The sequence below is a fragment of the Artemia sp. Qi Xiang Cuo genome, chromosome 10 (genome assembly GCF_049724085.1).
Source record: "Artemia sp. Qi Xiang Cuo chromosome 10, ASM4972408v1, whole genome shotgun sequence".
Lineage (NCBI taxonomy): Eukaryota > Metazoa > Arthropoda > Branchiopoda > Anostraca > Artemiidae > Artemia > Artemia sp. Qi Xiang Cuo.
Window position 1 is genome coordinate 394,109 of NC_142803.1, and position 18,400 is coordinate 412,508.

Below are 18,400 nucleotides of genomic sequence, written 5' to 3' on the forward strand. Positions count from 1 at the left end.
TTGTGTTCGAGCAGTCTTTCTTAAAGAATTGTGACAAAAAGTCAAACTTCAGCGTAAACAGCGAGGGTTGAGGAAGGGGTAGTCCCCCTTACATACGGAATGATTTCTGTTTGTCTTAGATTTTAAAGTTACTTCATATTTTCTGTTTCAAAAGAACTATTTTTTTGATTTCTGGCCGTCTTTAAAGTCATGCTAGGAAATCCTCTTCTGTCACCCCCCCCCCCCCCCCAGTAAAATCTCCCCTGGAAAATTTCCCCGGAAATTTATCTCGCCGAATTTTCTCCCCGTGTAAATCCCCCTCCCCCAGCAGAAAACTCCTCCCAAAAATGTCCATTGTTTGTCAATAACAAATACCGTACGAGAAAAATGGGTAAATTGCGAAACCTGGTGTCCTCTGCCTGAGGACTTGGGGAGTCATGTCATCCCCAAAGGCATAGTTATTGGACCTTTCAATCATGGTGAGTCAAATGCTATCTCAAAATTTTGATCCACTTTTTTTTTGTAGACACGTGCTTGAAACCTCTACAGTAGGGTTCTCTGATTTTCTGAATCAGATGATGTCATTTTCGTGGAGATCCCTTGAATTTTCGGGGTGTTTCCATCCCTTTTTTGAAAATAAAAAGAAATTTTCTCGTTCTCGTTGCTTTTGATAGGTAGCATTAAACTTAATGAATTGTATATATTTGGTATAAGCATAAAAAGCTAATTCTTCGTATTTACCTATTGTTATCAAAATTCGGTTTAGAGTTTTGGTTACTATTATGCCGAACAAAAATTTGTATGCATGTTCTGTTGTCTATCCGAAACGGCATTTTTTTCCGTTTTATCTTATCATTAGACGAAAATTTCGTGTTTTGCATTCGATTGATTTCTCACTCTTCATCACCTGGTACACGTTCACGAGCGTGACCTTTTCAACCACGCGTAATATACCCCCCGTCACATATGTAACGTCGTGTATTTTTGTGCCACGAGTGGCACTCATCACATAGAACACATATTTTTGTCAAGTGACCAACCCCTCACTTGAAGGAGTACAATAGATAGAATATATTTTCTTTCACTTTCTCTTCAAATTGGAGTCGTGATGCAGATAATGCAAGGTCTCATAAGCGAAAGAGTTTTTTATTCTTATTTTGGCATTAGAATAGCCAGCTCACGATTGGTTGGCACTAAGACAACATCTAAATAACTAGACTTTGAATTAAGAAAATTAGTTATTAAATTATCAACCACCAATCAGCCGTATAAATTCAGACATTAATTTTTACGCAAATTAAAAAATTATCAGGCTAAATTCATCTAATTTAATGGTTTAATTAAACAAATACAAAATCATAAGGCCCAAGTGTTGATAGTGCGGTAAATGTTTTTTTTTCTTTTGTTTTTCCAAAATATAGTGGTTCTGAAGTTTGAAATAGATTACTGAAGATTTTGAAAATGATTTTTTGGAAAAATGGAAGTGCCTATTGATTTTCAGAAATACCTCTATTAAACATTTCTATAAAAAGGTTATAACATTGGGTGAGGTGATTATAGAGACATTGGCTTGGTTTCTGTAGGAAGCAAATTGTTTAGAATGATGATACTTTTTTAGACTTAGAATATGCTGATCATTTGAGTGTCCTAGATGAAAATGTTAGCAAAAATTATTATTTTTTGATCTTTCTGGGAGAGGGTTCAAGAATAGGATGAAAATTAATGTTAAGAAGACCAATTCACTCGGACTGGGAATAAGTGAGGATGAAGTGATGGTATTTGGTAACGAGAAGATCGATCAAGTGGATAGTTTCTTTCAATTAGGTAGTATTATTAGTAAAGATGGTGGATACCGTGAAGATGTTAAAAGTAGAATAGGCAAGGCCGCAGTTTTTTTTTACAGTTGAAAAAATTTCGGAAAAATAGGGAGATAAGTTTGCAAACCAAGATTAGAATGTTGAAACCTACAGTGATGAGATGGTTCTGAAGCGTTGGCTGTAACACTGAGGAGGATTTGTTAAACGTTTTCCAGAGGAATTTTCTACGGATTGTTTTGGATACCAGCTTGACTGACAGTATTTCAAACAGTAAGCTGTACGAAAAATGTGGTTCTATCGCGGTTTCTATTATAATTATTATATTCGTGATCGAAAGCCCAGATCTGATGGTTTACGATCCTCTTGTAAGCCTACGAAAGCCCATACGTTACGCCTACGTTACGATCCTCTCGAAAGCCCAGATCCTCTCGAAAGCCCCGATCCTCCTCCCAGCCCCTTTCGAAAACGAAAACTAAAAACCGAGCTAAAAACATGTTTCAAATAAATTGTCTCATGAAAAGAATTAATTAAAACTTGACTCAAGGATCACAGCTGTTATTTATGTTTATCTTGGCAATAAAAGTTTAGGTACTTGTATAAATACCCCCTTCATATATATAGACCCCTTCATATTCTTCATATATGTTTCTCTGACGCTTAATCCTAATGACATATACCAAAGTAAGGTTAAAATATAACACTTTAGAAACACATTCGGGCTATATATTTGCACTTTAGGGGGCTGGGTAATGTATAGTGTGTACGTTTCTCTGACGCTCAATCCTAATAAAATATAAATAAATAAAAGCTCATATAGGGATCAAATCCTTTTAATAGACAGTGATTTTCACAAACAGTGATAAAATTTCACAAAAAAATACTAGATATTTCGGTCACATATGCAGTGACCGTCATCAGTAGCAAAACTAAACTTTTAAACTAAACTAAAACTAAAGGATTTGATCCCTATTTGAACTTTTGTTTATTTATCGTCATGGAAAGGCAGTATTGTCTCCGAAATTATTTACGTAATAAAATATAAGAAAATATGAAAAAAAATGTAATACTTTATTAACCACTTTGTGGAAACTACAGAGTTACTTTAGCCCATTACCCCCCCCCCCCAATGTGCAAATAAATAGCTCAAATTAGTTTTTCCCAAAAAAACATCGACAAAAAAACGTTTATACTTAGGTTCTACTTAGATGAAGAATATTAGGTAGGGGGTATTTCATACAAGTACAAAAGTTTATTGTAAAATAATTCTCGGAATCCCGAAAAAAAGCTTGAAACACTGACGTGTCTCTTTCTTTTTCTTTTTATTTCTTTTTCACGAGCCAGGCACTGATACGTCGTACAGACAAAAGTATTTATTTGGAAGCTATTACTTACACCAATGTGCTTACAATAAATTAGTCTTGACAACGCCATCTTACAATAGCTTATGTCACCAAAAATGGATTTTTTTTGTGTAGTTGCCGGAGTGGATAAGCTTGGAAGCACCAACAGTGTACAATGAACGTTATCAAGACTAATTTACAGAAAGCATGTATATAAGCTAGGTCTTTTAAATGAGTTATTATACATCTCTCAACGATTTTGCAGTAGCCTACTAACCTTGGCGAGGGGAAAAAATGGAGGTGAGTCACATGCAAAAAAGGGATCGTTCTTATTTTCAGGCTGGGGGAGGGGGTGGAAACCTCTAATCAAGGGTTTTCAACTATGGCGATTCCAATGATACCCTTTTTATCCTTCTGATTCAACGGCACTCAGTTCGGATTTTATGTCGATCTGCTACCATTTTCGAGGGGTCTCAATCTCTTATCCGAAACTTCAAAAGCTTGTAAGGGTCGCCCTTTTTCTGCCACCTCGTGTACATCTCAGGTTGCTCCGCCACGCTCGGCACACTTCCGCAACCCCCCCCCCTCTCTCGAAATTTCTCCGACTTGTTGGCTATGAAAATAACAAAAATACGTGTAAAAAAAATTGTTGAATTAGCTAGCGCACACTCGATAAATTGTGGAAGATCAGACCCTAACCGGTTTATAGCCGTCTATATACGGAGACACTTAGCTTAGGTTCATTTGAAATCTACTTTGTAGGACTTGTAGGTATATTTTTATTAAATATTTAATATTACAGAGATGGGATTTTGGTTGGGCTACGTTATTTAATATAATGTGTTCTGGGCGGCCCTTCTTCCATAATTATTAATTGTAAATTTCATAACTTTCTTACTAAAGCGCTATATTTTATCATATTTTTGATATATTCCATTGGGATTAACCTAACTTCAATTCTCGAGTGTAGGCCTATAAGTAATGGGAAGTACCATATTTTCTAATATAATTTGATTTCTAATCCAATATGAATTTAAAAAAATCTCCAATTTCCGAATGTCTGAAAATAGAGAATTATGAAACCTCCATGTTAAACTCTAAAAATAAAGAATCTCATAAATTAATCTATCAATCATAATTAAATAATATTTAACCTGACAAGAATCCAAAGGAAATATAAGCTGCTAAATCCTTTTGATTCTTTTGAAAATGTATCAGCTGACCTGACAAAATATGGAAGTTGCATATTTTCGTGTAACTGAAATGTAGTCTTTCAACTAAGAATAATTAAAACAAAAGTTTTTCTTAGGGAAGTAAAGAGCCAAGTTTGAACTTCAGACGAACACAAATTATTACTTCACGGTCTATCTAACTTTTATCAATAAAACCAGTAGGCTACAAATAAACCAACTTATGATGTTTCCCCATGTTTGTAGGATTATAGAAAACTAGCGCTGATTTCAATGGTGCACTTAGCATTTTGATCTGACGCCGTTTTCGAGGGGTTTCAGGCCTTTTTCGAAATCGGAAAGAAATTTGTTTGCGATAAACTTTTACTTTTAAGACGAACCGAAATAATAATTACCATTCCTGAATCAGTGTCAGATGGCAATTTTTTTCACTATGCAGTTGTTGTTTTTTTAAATACTACTGCTGCAACCATGATTGTGTCTCCAACCACGGCTATAGAGTCATTGAATTACTAACGCTGACTGATTTCTTTAATTTTTGAAAATACGACCCTGACTGTCAGTAATAATTTTCATACTGATATAATTAACATCATGCCTGGTTTTATAGCAGAGAGAAAAGAAATCTAAAAACTTAAAATACCGGTAAAAAGTCGTCAAGCCACATATGGTCATGTGGTGAAACCGCAGAGTAATTTCTCTTTTTTCAAACCTTTCTTGTGGTCAGTGACCGAAACTAAAATTAATTTGGTTCAATAAAAATAAATAAAAACCATCCCAAAAAAGAGCCGTCACTAGCTACATGTTTCAATCATCCTTTTCCTGGCCATCAGTGATTCAAATGAGTGATTAAACTGAGCTATATGATCAAAGTGAATATTAAGGGAATTCAATCATGGTTGCAACGGTAGCTGCAACCTAGTAAAGAGCAAACATCAACCCATAGTAACCAATAGTTAAAAAACTGCCTCGTGAAAAAAAAATTGCCATCTGACATTGACTAGGGAATGGTAACTATTATTTCGGTTCGTCTTAAAAGTAAAAGTTTATTGCGAAAAGAAATTTATGTCGATTTCGAAAAAAACCTCAAACCCCTCAAAAATGGCGTCAGATCAAAATGAAAAGCGTAGCCTACCATTGGAATCAGTAAAGTTGAAAACTCTCTACAGGGAAATTACAGTCCCCTCTCCTTGAACAACAAGGAAAATCAATTTTGTGCATCGGTAGCACTGATCTGTCTCCTGTTTTTTTTTATCCTTTTTTTTCTTTTCTTTGATTTGAACAGGCCTTGCGGCCTACCAGAACATCATAGAGAGATGCTTAATGACTCATTCAAAAGCTATTTCTCATGTCTCCGTGTTTTTTATAAATTTCGTCATCTGCAAGTGCCATATGGCACTAAAATGGCACTTTTCGTGTCACTTCTCAAGGGATGGTACTAGCAGGCTGCCAGAACATCGTAAATAGATATTTTATACCTTATATAAAAGATACTGATCATATCTACGTCCTTCGTATGAATTCCATCATCAGCAATTTCCAAGTGGCACTAAAACGGCACTTTTGGTACCATGTCTCAACTGGAAAAGCTGGGGCTTTTGGGCTAACAGAACTTATAAGTGATGTTTAATGGCTCATTTGAAAGCTATTGCCCATATTTACGGGCTTTTTTCTCAATTTTACCATTCGTAAGTGCGATATAGCACTGGAAACAACACTTTTGGTTCCACTTCTTAAGTGGGGTAGCTCTGAAGTACAAAACAGGTAAAATTGTTACAGCTATGTTCCAGAACCCTTAACTGGAGGTTTAAAAGAATTCCTCCTGTACATTTCTCCTCCCAGCCCCCTTAGTAAGTTTCATTTATCGTCTGCTCATCAGTAAGCTACTGAAACATTAGCAGGCTACAACACCATCGTCGATAGATGTTTAATGGATCAATTAAAAGCTGTTGCCTATATTTACTAAGTTTCTGTTAGTATTAACTATATTTACTAAGTTTCTGTTAATATTAACTATATTTACTAAGTTTCTGTTAGTATTAACTATATTTACTAAGTTTCTGTTAGTATTAACTATATTTACTAAGTTTCTGTTAGTATTAACTATATTTACTAAGTTTCTGTTAGTACTGTGCTGGACTTCAAATTAGATCATCAGGTGTTTGATTCCAGCTTGGATTTTTTCTTCAATCATGGTTTGTCCCTTCTTACGATTACTTTTCAGATAATCCACTAATTTTTCAAAATTGGTGCAGTAATTTTTTAAAGCATATCCCGGGGAGGCTCATTTTAAACCTATTGCTTATATTTACGTGTTTTATATCAATTTTACCATCCAAAAAGTGCCATATAGTTCTAATAACGGCACTTTTGGTACCACTTCTTAAGTGGAAGAGTTTGGAGCATAAAACGGTACCATTGCAATAATTATGGTCCAAAGCCCTTAACTGGAGGTTTATAAAACCCCTTACATATAGTCCCCCTCCAGATCCTCTTATTAAGTTTCATAAATCGCCTAATCATCTTAAAAGTAAAAGATTATTGCGATAAAAAATTAACTAAAACTAAAAACTTTCCAACTGAAAATACAGCAAAAATTAAGCTTGAATGATCAACAATTTTGAATTGAACCTTCAATCTTCACTCTGCGATGAAGCCTGCATGCTATTTCTAACGTCGGTAATTGAGAAGAAGGGACGTCCGTGCCCCCTTAGTTTTTTGCTCCTGCATAGGTTTTGAAAAACACTTTTTTTTGTCATTTTTGGAAAAGGCACTTTTCATTTAAAAAAAAGAATGGGGGAAACAACTGAAAGTGCATTTTGTGGGAATGTGCTATCAAGTCAAATTTATAAAAAGCGATTAGGTATAAATATAAGGTTTTAAATGAGCCCTTAAACAGTTCCTTTTGTTACAGTAGCCTTCTAGTTTCTGCTAGTCAGTAGGTGATTTATAAAGCCCTGTCTTCATTATGGCTTTTTCAGGCGAAGTCGGACGAGTAAAAACAGATTTTTGCTCATCGAAAAACAAACGTTCCTAAAAAACATGTATTGTTTTATGAAGTATGGATAATGAACTTATAGACTGAATGTTTTTTGTAGCTGTCAAGGTTGTTTGCAGTATTTTCTAAAGGTCTCTAATCTCCCCTAGATCGGTGATAATGAGAAATTATATTAAGAATAAGTTGTCGACTGAAACTAAGGAGTGACATTAAAACTTCGAACAAATATTCATTATTCCGCATAAATAAAAAAGATAATGGCAGCGTTGTTTTTACATTAAATTTTTAATAAAAAACGAACAAAGGTTAATTTTAAAAAACTAAGTTTTTTCCGAGGGAAATAAAGAGTGAAGTTGAAACTTAAAACGGACAAAAATTATTACTTCACAGCCTATCTAACATATATATCAATAGAACTAGCACAAATAAACCAACTAATTATGTTTCCCTATGCTCTTAGGTTTATAAAAATGAGGCACTGGAACATCATAGAGAGCTGTTTAGGGACTCATAAAAGCTAATCCTTATGTCTTATCTTTGTTTTATATATTAATTAAAAAAACTTTTTCCACAAAGCAAGTTTTTAAAAGAAAAGTAAATAGCTCCGTTTAACGAAAAATGAACAGAAATAAAGTCAAATAATCTTCCAAGCGTAAAACTACCACAAATCAGCATCAATAAATAAATAAAACCCCAAACCAACAGAAATTACAATAAATAAACGAGTCAAACTCAAAACGAGCAGAAATTAACATGAGTAGGGCTCAAAACCCCTATGTCTTCCCAAGGCTAGAACATAATTTGCACTTTACTGTAAAAAATATAAATGTTTTTACTTTTATGACTTTAATAAGTCAAATAATATTAACATTTTGATTACTAAATATCAGTATATGTATATTAAACTGACAATGCACATTCATTTCTATTTTTTCAGTTTATATTGACATAGTCTTTTCAGGGAAAAAGAAAATAACACTTTAAATCTTTTCGTTTTTTTAAGACTTTATAGTTTGACCTGCTATTTGGATGACGGAGAAATTTTTTTTAAATCTCTTTTAAAAATCTGAACACAGATAGAAGTGTTTAATTTAGTTTCATACCTCCTCTAGTTGACCTGAAATGGAAAACTTGATACCATTCGCAAAAAAATCTGACAATGCACTTTCCATTTGTTTTTTTGCCCTGGGAGACATATAAGGTTTATATAGAAAGTTGTTGTATAAATCATAGGCAGCGCGATCGCGCTGCCTAAGTAAAGAACGATGTTGATACAATGTATTATTTTTTTTCATACCACGCCACTACGTATCGAAAGAGCCGTCGTAGAAACTTCGAAAAGGGCATATTCGATTGGCAATTGGACGGCACCTAGCCCCCCCCCCCCACGCCCATCATTCCCCCCAACACGTCCAATCAAAATTTTGTGATAGCAATTTTGTTCAGCGTAGTAGATTTTCACAAAGATAATATGTTTTTGAGGAGGACACTCCCCCACAACCCTCAGAGCAAGGGTTTCAAATCATGCCCTGGGGGCATATAAGAACGATGTTGGCACAATGCTTTATTTATTATTTTTTTCTTTAGACTAGGGCACTTCTTAACAAAAAATCCGTCATAGAAACTTCGTACAGGGCCCATTCGACTGGAAATTGAAGTGGCGAGTGTCCTTTTTAATAGTCGAAAGAAATTGGAGTGTGACAAACACCCCTTCCATGCCCAGCAATTCTCAAAACACACCCAACAGAATTTTTAGATAGACATTTTGTTCAGCGTAGTTGATTTCCAGATAGAAATTATGTTTTACGGAGGACAGTCCCCCACAGCCCTTAGGGCAAGGGTTTTAAGTTATGGCCTGTGGGCATATAAGGTTTTTTATAGAAGACGTGGTCGTAGAAACTTCAAAAAAGGCTCATTCGATTGGAAATTCAAAGGGCCAGTGCACTTTTTAATAGTCGAAAGTGATTAGAGGGCAACTAACCCGCCTCTCACGCCCAACTTTTCCCCAAACACATCTAATCGAAACTTTGAGATAGCCATTTTATTCAACGTAGTTTTAAGTTCTGGAAATTAGGTCCCACAGCCCTCAGGGCAAGAGTTGTAAATTATGCCCAGTGGTCTTTTAAGGTTTTTATAGAACGCGTTGTCGTATAAACTTCAAAAAGGGCTCATTCGATTGGAAATTGAAATGGCTAGTGCCCTTTTTAATAGTCGAAAGTGATTGGAAAGCAATTTCCCCAGCACATCCAATAAATAACTTGAGATAGCCATTTTGTTCCATGCGGTTCAAAGTTCAGTAAATTATACCTTTGAGCAGGACACCCGCCCCCCACAGCCCTCAGGGCAAGGGTTGTAAGTTATGCTCTGGGGGCATGTAAGTTTTTTATAGAACGCGTTGTCGTAGAAACTTCAAAAAGGGCTCATTCGATTGGAAATTGAAATGGCTAGTGCCCTTTTTAATAGTCGAAAGTGCTTGGAAAGCAACTAACACCCCTTCCACGCCCACCATTTCCCCAACACATCCAATAAATAACTTGAGATAGCCATTTTGTTCCATGCGGTTCAAAGTTCAGTAAATTATACCTTTGAGCAGGACACCCCCCCCCCACAGTCTTCAGGGCTAGGGTTATAAGTTATGCCCTGTGGGCGTATTAGGTTTTAATTGAAATCTTTGTCGTAGAAACTCGAAAATGGGCTCATTCGATTGGAAATTGAAAGGGCTAGTGCCTTTTTAAATAGTCAAAAGTGATTTAAAGGCAACTCACCCCCTTCTCACGCCCATCTTTTCCTAAAACCACATCCAATCAATATTTTAGATAGTCATTTTGTTCAACGTAGTTGAAAGTTTTGGAATTTAGGTCTTTGAGGATGACAACCCCTCCCCTCCCCCACAGCCCTCAGGGCGAGGGTTTTAAGTTATTCCCAGGGGGCATATAAGGTTTTTATTGAAAGTGTAGAAACTTCAAAAAGGCTCATTTAACTGGAAATTGAACGGGCTAGTGCCTTTTTTGATAGTTGAAAGTGATTGGAGAGTGACTAACGCACCTCCCACGCTCACCATTTTTCCAAACACATCCAAGAAAAATTTTGAGATATCCATTGTGTTCAACGTAGCTTAAACTTCTTGAAATTAGGTCTTTTAGGATGATAACCCCCTCAGAGCCCTCATTGCAAGGGTTATAAGTTATGCCTTGGGGGCATATAAAGTTTATATAGAAAGTTGTTGTAGAAACTTCAAAAAGGGCTCATTTGATTGGAAATTGAAATTGTCCTTTTTAATAGTCGAAAGTGAGAGGAGAGTAATTACCCCCCTCTTACGCCCACCATTTCTCCAAAAACATTCAATCAAAGTTTAGAGATAGCCATTTTGTTCAACATAGTTGAAAGTTCTGGAAATTATGTATTTAAGGATGACACACCACCCAGAGCCCCTAAGGGCAAAGGCTGTAAGTTATGCACTGGGGGGCAAATAAGGTTTTTATAGATAGAGTTGTCGTAAAACTTCAAAAGGGGCTCATTCAATTGGAAATTGAGAGGGTTAGTGCCCTTTTTAATAGTCGAAAGTGTTTGGAGGGTAACTAACCCCCCTCTCACGCCCACCATTCCTCCAAACACATCCAATCAAAATTTTCAGATAGCCGTTTTATTCAACCTAGTAGAAAGTTCTGGAAATTAGGTCTTTGAGAATGATACCCCCCCCAGCACTCAGGGCAAGAGTTGTAGGTTATGTCCAGGGGGCATATAAGATTCTTATTGAAAGTTTCGTCGTAGAAACTTCAAAAGAACTCATTTAATTGGAAATTGAAAGGGTTAGTGCCATTTTTAATAATTGAAAGTGATTGGAGAGCGACTACCGCCCCTCTCACGCCCACCATTTCCCCAAAAATCCAATCAAAATTTTGAGATAGCCATTTTGTTTAACGTGGTTGAACGTTCTGGAAATTAGGTCTTAGAGGATGACTACCACCCTAACAGCCCTTAGGGTAAGGGTTGTAATTTATGCATTGGGGGCATATAAGGTGTTTATAGAAAGCGTTGTCGTTTCAAAAATGGGGTCATTCGATTGGAAATCGAAAAGCCTAGTGCCCTTTTTGATTGTTAGCAGTGATCGAACGTGATTGGCAGGCTTGACATTTTTATAGTCAAGATCGATGTAGGTATAATACATCATTTTTTGTTGTTGTTGTTTTTTAGACCTGGGCACTTCGTACCGAAGGATTTGTCTTGGGAACTTTGAAAAGGACTCATTCGATTGTAAATAGAAAGGGCTGATGCCCTTTTTAATAATCGAAAGAGATAGGGGGGCAACTAATCCCCCTCCCACGCCCACCCTCCCATTTGCCCATTATGTTTAAAAACTAAATGTTGCCTTAAGATTAAACCAAATTCACTGTGTTAATGCTAATTCCTAATAAGGCATCTCAGCAGTATCCCAAGAACGACTGAGGGTATTATGTTCAAACTTTCGGGGCTATTTCTGCTCTTAAAATTTAACCAAATCAAAATAGTGTAAGCGTATCCAAGCTATCAAAGAAAGTAAACAGATTTTTTTTGCGAATGGTATTAAGTTTTCTATTTCAGGTCAACTAGAGGTGGTATGAAACTAAATTAAACACTTCTATCTGTGTTCAGATTTTTAAAAGAGATTTAAAAAAAATTCCTCCGTCATCCAAATAGCAGGTCAAACTATAAAGTCTTAAAAAAACGAAAAGATTTAAAGTATTATTTTCTTTTTCCCTGAAAAGACTATGTCAATATAAACTGAAAAAATAGAAATGAATGTGCATTGTCAGTTTAATATACATATACTGATATTTAGTAATCAAAATGTTAGTATTATTTGATTTATTAAAGTTATAAAAGTAAAAACATTAGATTTTTTTCAGTAAAGTGCAAATTTTGTTCTGGCCTTGGGAAGGTATAGGGGTTTTGCGCCCAACTTATGTTAATTTCTGCTCGTTTTGAGTTTGACACGGTTAATTATTGTAATTTCTGTTTGTTTTGGGGTTCATTTATTTATCGATGCTGATTTGTGGTAGTTTCACGCTTGGTAGATTATTTGATTTGATTTTTGTCCATTTTTTGTTTAATGGAGTTCTTTACTTTTCTTTGAAAACCGTATTTTGTGGAAAAAGTTTTTTTTTAAATTAATATTATAAATACGACAGTATGCTACAGTGAATAAAATTTGTATTAGAGTTTTGCAACTTGTTAACATCTCATTCTCCTTTGCGTTGCTATGTGTCTCAGCAAGCTTGAACAATATTTTTTAAATATCTCCCTACGATTGCCAATTCATTATATGTTGGCTCCAAAGTGTTTGATGTTAGAACCGACTTCAGGTCATTTTAAGGCACAAATAAAGCAACGTCTTTCTTTTTTCTTGAAGTTTTTTAAGTATTTTGTCCCTTTGTGGTGCCAGAAATGGCCGAGAGAGACAATGTCCTTCCCTTGGGAAAAAGGAAAACTCCTCAACCTAGGCTCATATGTATTTGTACCTCTTTGTCCTTGGGTGTAAATAAAACCTAGTCATTCTTTTAAAAATATCATTACCTATTAGCACATTTAAGGCTCTTTAATTCATTACCAACACACCTAATCATTTTGGAATTGTCCCTTTGAATATTTATCTCCCGCTATCCCGTTATTACTGCTCATCGCCATGTCTCCTCCTCGTAGGATCTAATGGAAAATCCATTGTTAAAACAGCGTTGATTGGTCCATTCACTTCGACGTCAAACTTTATATTTTGTCAATGATTTTATTCTTTTCAGTGATGTTGATTTCAGCCTATGCAGAATTCCCTCTAGAATACATGGTACTAATTGATAACACTTGTATTTGAAAGCATCTCATCTATACATAAATTAATACATCCATCAAGAAAATGATGAAAATCGTTTACACTAGAAATAAATTCGCCAAACTTTCTATTTCCATTTTAAAGTTTTTTTTTACCTGGTAATCAATTATTCTATAGGTATAATTACTGTAAATAATATATTTAGGAGATGAAAGCACTGGCAGAAGTAGATTATCTTCTGTGTTTTTGAATTATCTACATCTCTTTATCATCTTTGTCATATTCATCTCCTTTCATAAAAGTCCTTCCATGCAGATCGTTCAAGAGCAGTTGCTTCTTAGTAATCTGAAAAGAGAAAACGAAATTTAAAAAAAGGACATCCAAACAAACATCCTATCAAAATAAAAATAAACATTTTGTTCAAAATAGTCTGAAGATCAAATAACTATGCCTTTGGGGTTAACAACCCCACCAGCAGCATCTGGGGCAAGGGCTGTAATTTAAGCTAGTAGCTCATTGCTAACAAATAAGGTTTTTGTGGAAAAAATTTGGTATGAACTTTGGGGGGGGGGGCTCATTCGATTGGAAATCAAAATTTCCAGTGCACATTTACAGAGTTAAAAGAGATCAGAGGGCTTCCACCCCACACTATTTTTCCCCCAAATACATCCGATCTAGATTTTGGAACTTCCATTTTATTTAAAACAGTTTAGAGGTTAAATAACCATACCATAGCTAAATAACTATTGTTCATAGCCCTATTGTGTTACACCCAATGTAAGTACGGTGGTTGAGTTGCACTAGAGTTCAGTAGCACGAGGGTTCAATTGCACGGGGGTTCAGTTGCACGGGGGTTCAGTTATACGGGGGTTCAGTTACCCGGGGGTTTAGTTAAATGGGGTTGAGCCGCACGAGGGTTCAGTTAAAGGTGGTTCAGTTGCACGGGGGTTCAGTTGCACGGTGGTTCGGTTATACGGGGTCCAGTTACACGGTGGTTCAGTTACAGGGTGGTTCAGTTACACGGGGGTTTAGTCACAGGGGTTCAGTTACACGGGGGTTCAGTTACACGCACACCCAAAATGAGATATAACTAAAGCTCGAAAATCTGAGGGAATGGACCCTCCCACCTTTAACTAGTAGTTATATAAAACACATAGAAACATACTAAAAATTTAAATATTAAGTTTTTAATAGCCTCCTCTGAGTTTATATCAAAGAAGATGGGCACATAATCTATGTCCTCTTTATCCCTAAACTCAATGAGAAGATTACGGTATAGGCCTATCTATTGGCTGAAATAACAGACCATGTTTCAAGGGCGGATTTAGGATTTTTTTCGGGGGGGGGGTTACTAATTTTTTACTCAGTTTTTGACTAATTATACTGATTTTTACCTAGGTTTTACTCATTTTCGACTTATTTTTGACTCGGTCAAAAATTTCGGGGGGGGGGGGTTCACACCGGGTAACCCCCCCCCTGGATACGGCCTTGCCATGTTTTGATGTTTCTTCGTACCCAATCGCTTGATTCGCTTGCACGCTAGATGGTCAAACAGTACGTGCAGTCTGCTACGTTCAATCAAAAGTATACCAACGTATCGCTATTATTCGTTAACCGATGCAACAATTCGGTATTTTGTTGTATTTCAGCAACGTTTCTGAAATATGGAGAAGAGCTGGTACTGCCCAATGTATGTGCAATCACACAGAAATAGATGTGATATTTATATGTTGTGTCAAGAATTATTTTTTAAGTTTTAGTGATCTGCCATAACTGCGGTAAGGGAAGATAATCGAAATTTTATAAATATTTATTATGTGTTTCTACCAGAAATGTGGTTAAATAAATCACATAAGGCAGCCATTTGTATAACAAGAGTATGGGAAACCGATAACGTTGGAAATCGATTTTGTCTCAGGGAATTGAAGAGGAAACCCAAAAACAAAATATTTTGGTTGTTTATTCACAGAGTCCAAAAAACAATCTTGTTTAAAAAAAATTATATTTCAGGGTTGTAGGTATAGCTGCTACCTATTAAAGAGCGAAACACCCATTGTAACCAAAAATTAAAAAACAAACTTTTTTTTAAAACTGCCTATTGAGAAAAAAATTCCTTTTTTAAATTATTCAGGCCGATAATATGATCAAACAGTTCGTGGTAACGAAGTGCAAGTAAGGAGTGACTTGGCCCAATAGTAACCAAAACTCTATGAAAGGGAACTTTAATAAAAATTGATACGTCAAAAGAATTGGCTGTTATTTTGATTCCAAATATTAAAAATTGATTAAATTTAATATAACCAATCAAAAGCTACGAGCCTCAGGGAATTTGCCTGACTTTCGAAAAAGGGGGAATCAACCCCAAAAATTCAAATAGTTTAATGAAAAACACACCGTCAGATTCAGCATAACAGAGAATCCTGCTGTAGAGGTTTAAATATCGGATGCTTATCCTAGAAGGTCGGGAGAGGGCTCATTCGAACGGAAACTAAAAGTTCTAGTTTCCTTTTTAATTGACAAAAAGTTTGGAGGGCAACTAGTTCCCCTCCCACGCCCTTGTGATAAGCGTTTGGTAGTAGCAGAACTGTGGTAAGAATAGTAAACATACCGTATCCATTTGTGTTTCCCAGGTTGTGTCAAAGAGTATGAGAAATTAATTAGAGAGAAAACGCCAGTTCGTCTCCCGGCGATCGAGCTTTTCATACACAAAATTAATAATCTAGAGTTTATTGTCATTTTGTAACTTTTTAATTTTATTTTTATTAAAATAAAGTAGAGAGCGTAGTGAATAAATTAAAATAAAAAACTAATAAAACACTAAATAATTAACGAAGAAAAACAAGTTAAAAATAATTATATAATAATAATAGTTAAAATAATTAACTCAAAATCGTTAATAATGATTAAATAAAAAAAACTATAAATAAATTTGAAAATAAAGTATTATTTAACTAATTGAAAATAATTTTGTTAATAGATGAACATTTTGTTAAAATTTGGCCTGGAAATTTTGTGGGAGACAGGGGTGGGGCGCTAATCAAGGTTTAGCCCCGGGCGCAAGAGACCACTGGTTTAGATTATATTTATTATTTACCGTAAAATATGAGCATGTTGGTTATGCTAAAAAAAATATTATCCGGCATTTGAATATTAATATTATTTTCTAGGGGGGAGAACTAGTGCAATCTGATGCGTGTTTTACACCAATTCCTGTTTTTGAAACTAACGCCAATAATTATGTACAAGGCTTTGAGTGTACAAACCAATCAACAGCAATGTCTTCTGGAATCAATGATTTCAGCTATTGCATTATATCGACTGAAAAATCATCATTTTCCCAAGGTGATGGGAGTCAAATACAAACTCAAACGGGACAAAGCCAAGCTCCTTTGTCAAAAGACCAGATTAGGTAAGTGAAGATTTTTTTTAACTTATACCCAAACCCAATAGAGGTGTATTGTATACCCAAAAAGAAACAGAGAATTTAATTATTAAAAAAAAAAAAATTTGACTCGAAACTTGTTGTTCCCTTTATTTCCTTAAAATTTCATACGTAAGGGCGAGACATGATTTTGTTCTTCTTTTAGACTAAAAAACTTTTACTGCCAAATTTGATATAGCAATAACAGTTAAAAATATGGGGATTTTTGGCTTCCCTTTCTAATATTTGCTTAAGAAATAATATGATTTACTAAAAAATCTGTTTCATCGGGTGATTACACTATACCTGTATGTAGAAGAAATTCTCGTTTTCCACATTTGTTTAAAGAGAACTTTGAATTTTTGGTGCCAAAATGCTTCTTATGACGTTTCTACCCCCCCCCCTCAAACCCCCACCACAAAAAAACGAATTGCCCCCCTCCTTCTACACTTGCATAGGCCTTAAGAACTTTCCATTTCCCCGCCTAATTTTTTGATTATAGATTTATACCAAAATGCCAAAAATATAGTACAATTTTACACTTTTAGTTTTTTCTTAAGGCGGGAGGGGGGGGCAAACACAGGGTGAAACTATCCTGAGTGAAAAACAACATTAGTCCAAAATGATGTGAATCAAACTAGAGCCTAAACGAGCCTTCGTTTAGAGCCTAAACGAACAAAGGAGCCCGGCTCCTTTGTTCAAACATACGATTAGGTAAGTCAAAATAATTTAGAAGTCGTTGCAATAAAACAATTAGTGATGTTGTGACTTACTAATTAAGTCCATTTTTCTGCTTATTTGTTTTCTATTTTTTGGAAAAAAACAATTTAGGTGATAGAGTACATTCATAAAAATATCCGAGTAATCTGAATCTGCTATTGTATATTGTTTTTTCTAAAGATAATTGAGGAGAGAAAATGATATTATATTTACTACTACTACTAACAACTCATTGCAGCACCAAGCTACCTGATGCCAAAACTAGCTTCATTCTTCAGACCATCCCATGAAGTTCCAATTTCCTTCAAAGCTTTCCATAAGACCTTTGGAATAGAACTAAATGTTTCGCACAGCTTGTTGCTCGAAATACCGTTAGTCAAACGGGTACCTCAGACAATTGCTATGAAAATCATTTGAAAGTTGTTCCTCTGCCTTTCAAAGCGCCCATATTTCGGAACCATACTTGGCCATTATCTTTCCATATGCTGCAATATTGTAAATTTTGCTTCGCAGGCTTATCTTTCTATTTTTGCGAACTTTTTTTTAACTGTGGAAAAAAAACCTTGACCTTGGTTATTCTATTTTTTATATTTTTTTGCATCCGCCGTCTATACTAATAATGCTACCCTGGCAGGTAAGGCAAACCACTTGATCTATCTTCTCGTTACCCAGCATCACCTCTTCAACTTCATTTATTCCTAGTTTTAATAAATAATTAAATAAATCCAAGCACTTTCTTGCACCCTGAGCCCTCAAAACCTCCAAAAATTCATTCATTATGCTAAGATATTTATCTAGGACGCTCAAATCATCTGCGTAATCTAAGTCTGGGAAGGGTTTGCCTTCCCATTTGATTGAATGCTTTTCTATAGCCGTCACCGTTTTCCTTAGCGCCAAGTCTATCAAAATAATCATATAAACGGGGATAGGACACAACACTGCTTAGCTTACTATTCAACACCAAACTAGCTACTAACATCACTTCCTACCCAAAGTATAAACACATACTGAACAAGTACTGACAAAACTCTCCAAAAGTGACCCCGCGTACCTCAGCGCCTCTAGAGGGTAAATGTTGTACTACTTAATCGCTCCGAGCCAATAAATTAAATTTAATACAGCTTTTACGGAA

The 18,400-nt window shown here is 35.5% G+C and overlaps 1 protein-coding gene and 1 long non-coding RNA gene across 2 annotated transcripts in view; one reads left to right on the plus strand and one right to left on the minus strand.

The window, feature by feature from the left end:
- Window positions 1-18,400, plus strand: part of LOC148947340 (uncharacterized) — a 327,588-nt gene that overhangs the window by 140,041 nt on the left and 169,147 nt on the right. Inside the window, exon 10 of the mRNA XM_089095216.1 lies at window positions 16,295-16,536. Coding sequence (XP_088951342.1) covers window positions 16,295-16,536 — 242 coding nt within the window. The remainder of the gene's footprint in view (window positions 1-16,294; window positions 16,537-18,400) is intronic.
- Window positions 13,147-17,571, minus strand: LOC148947341 (uncharacterized). The gene is made up of 2 exons (XR_016142289.1): window positions 17,518-17,571; window positions 13,147-13,472 (listed from the first exon to the last, which is right to left on the minus strand). It is a non-coding gene; the product is annotated as an uncharacterized LOC148947341 (long non-coding RNA).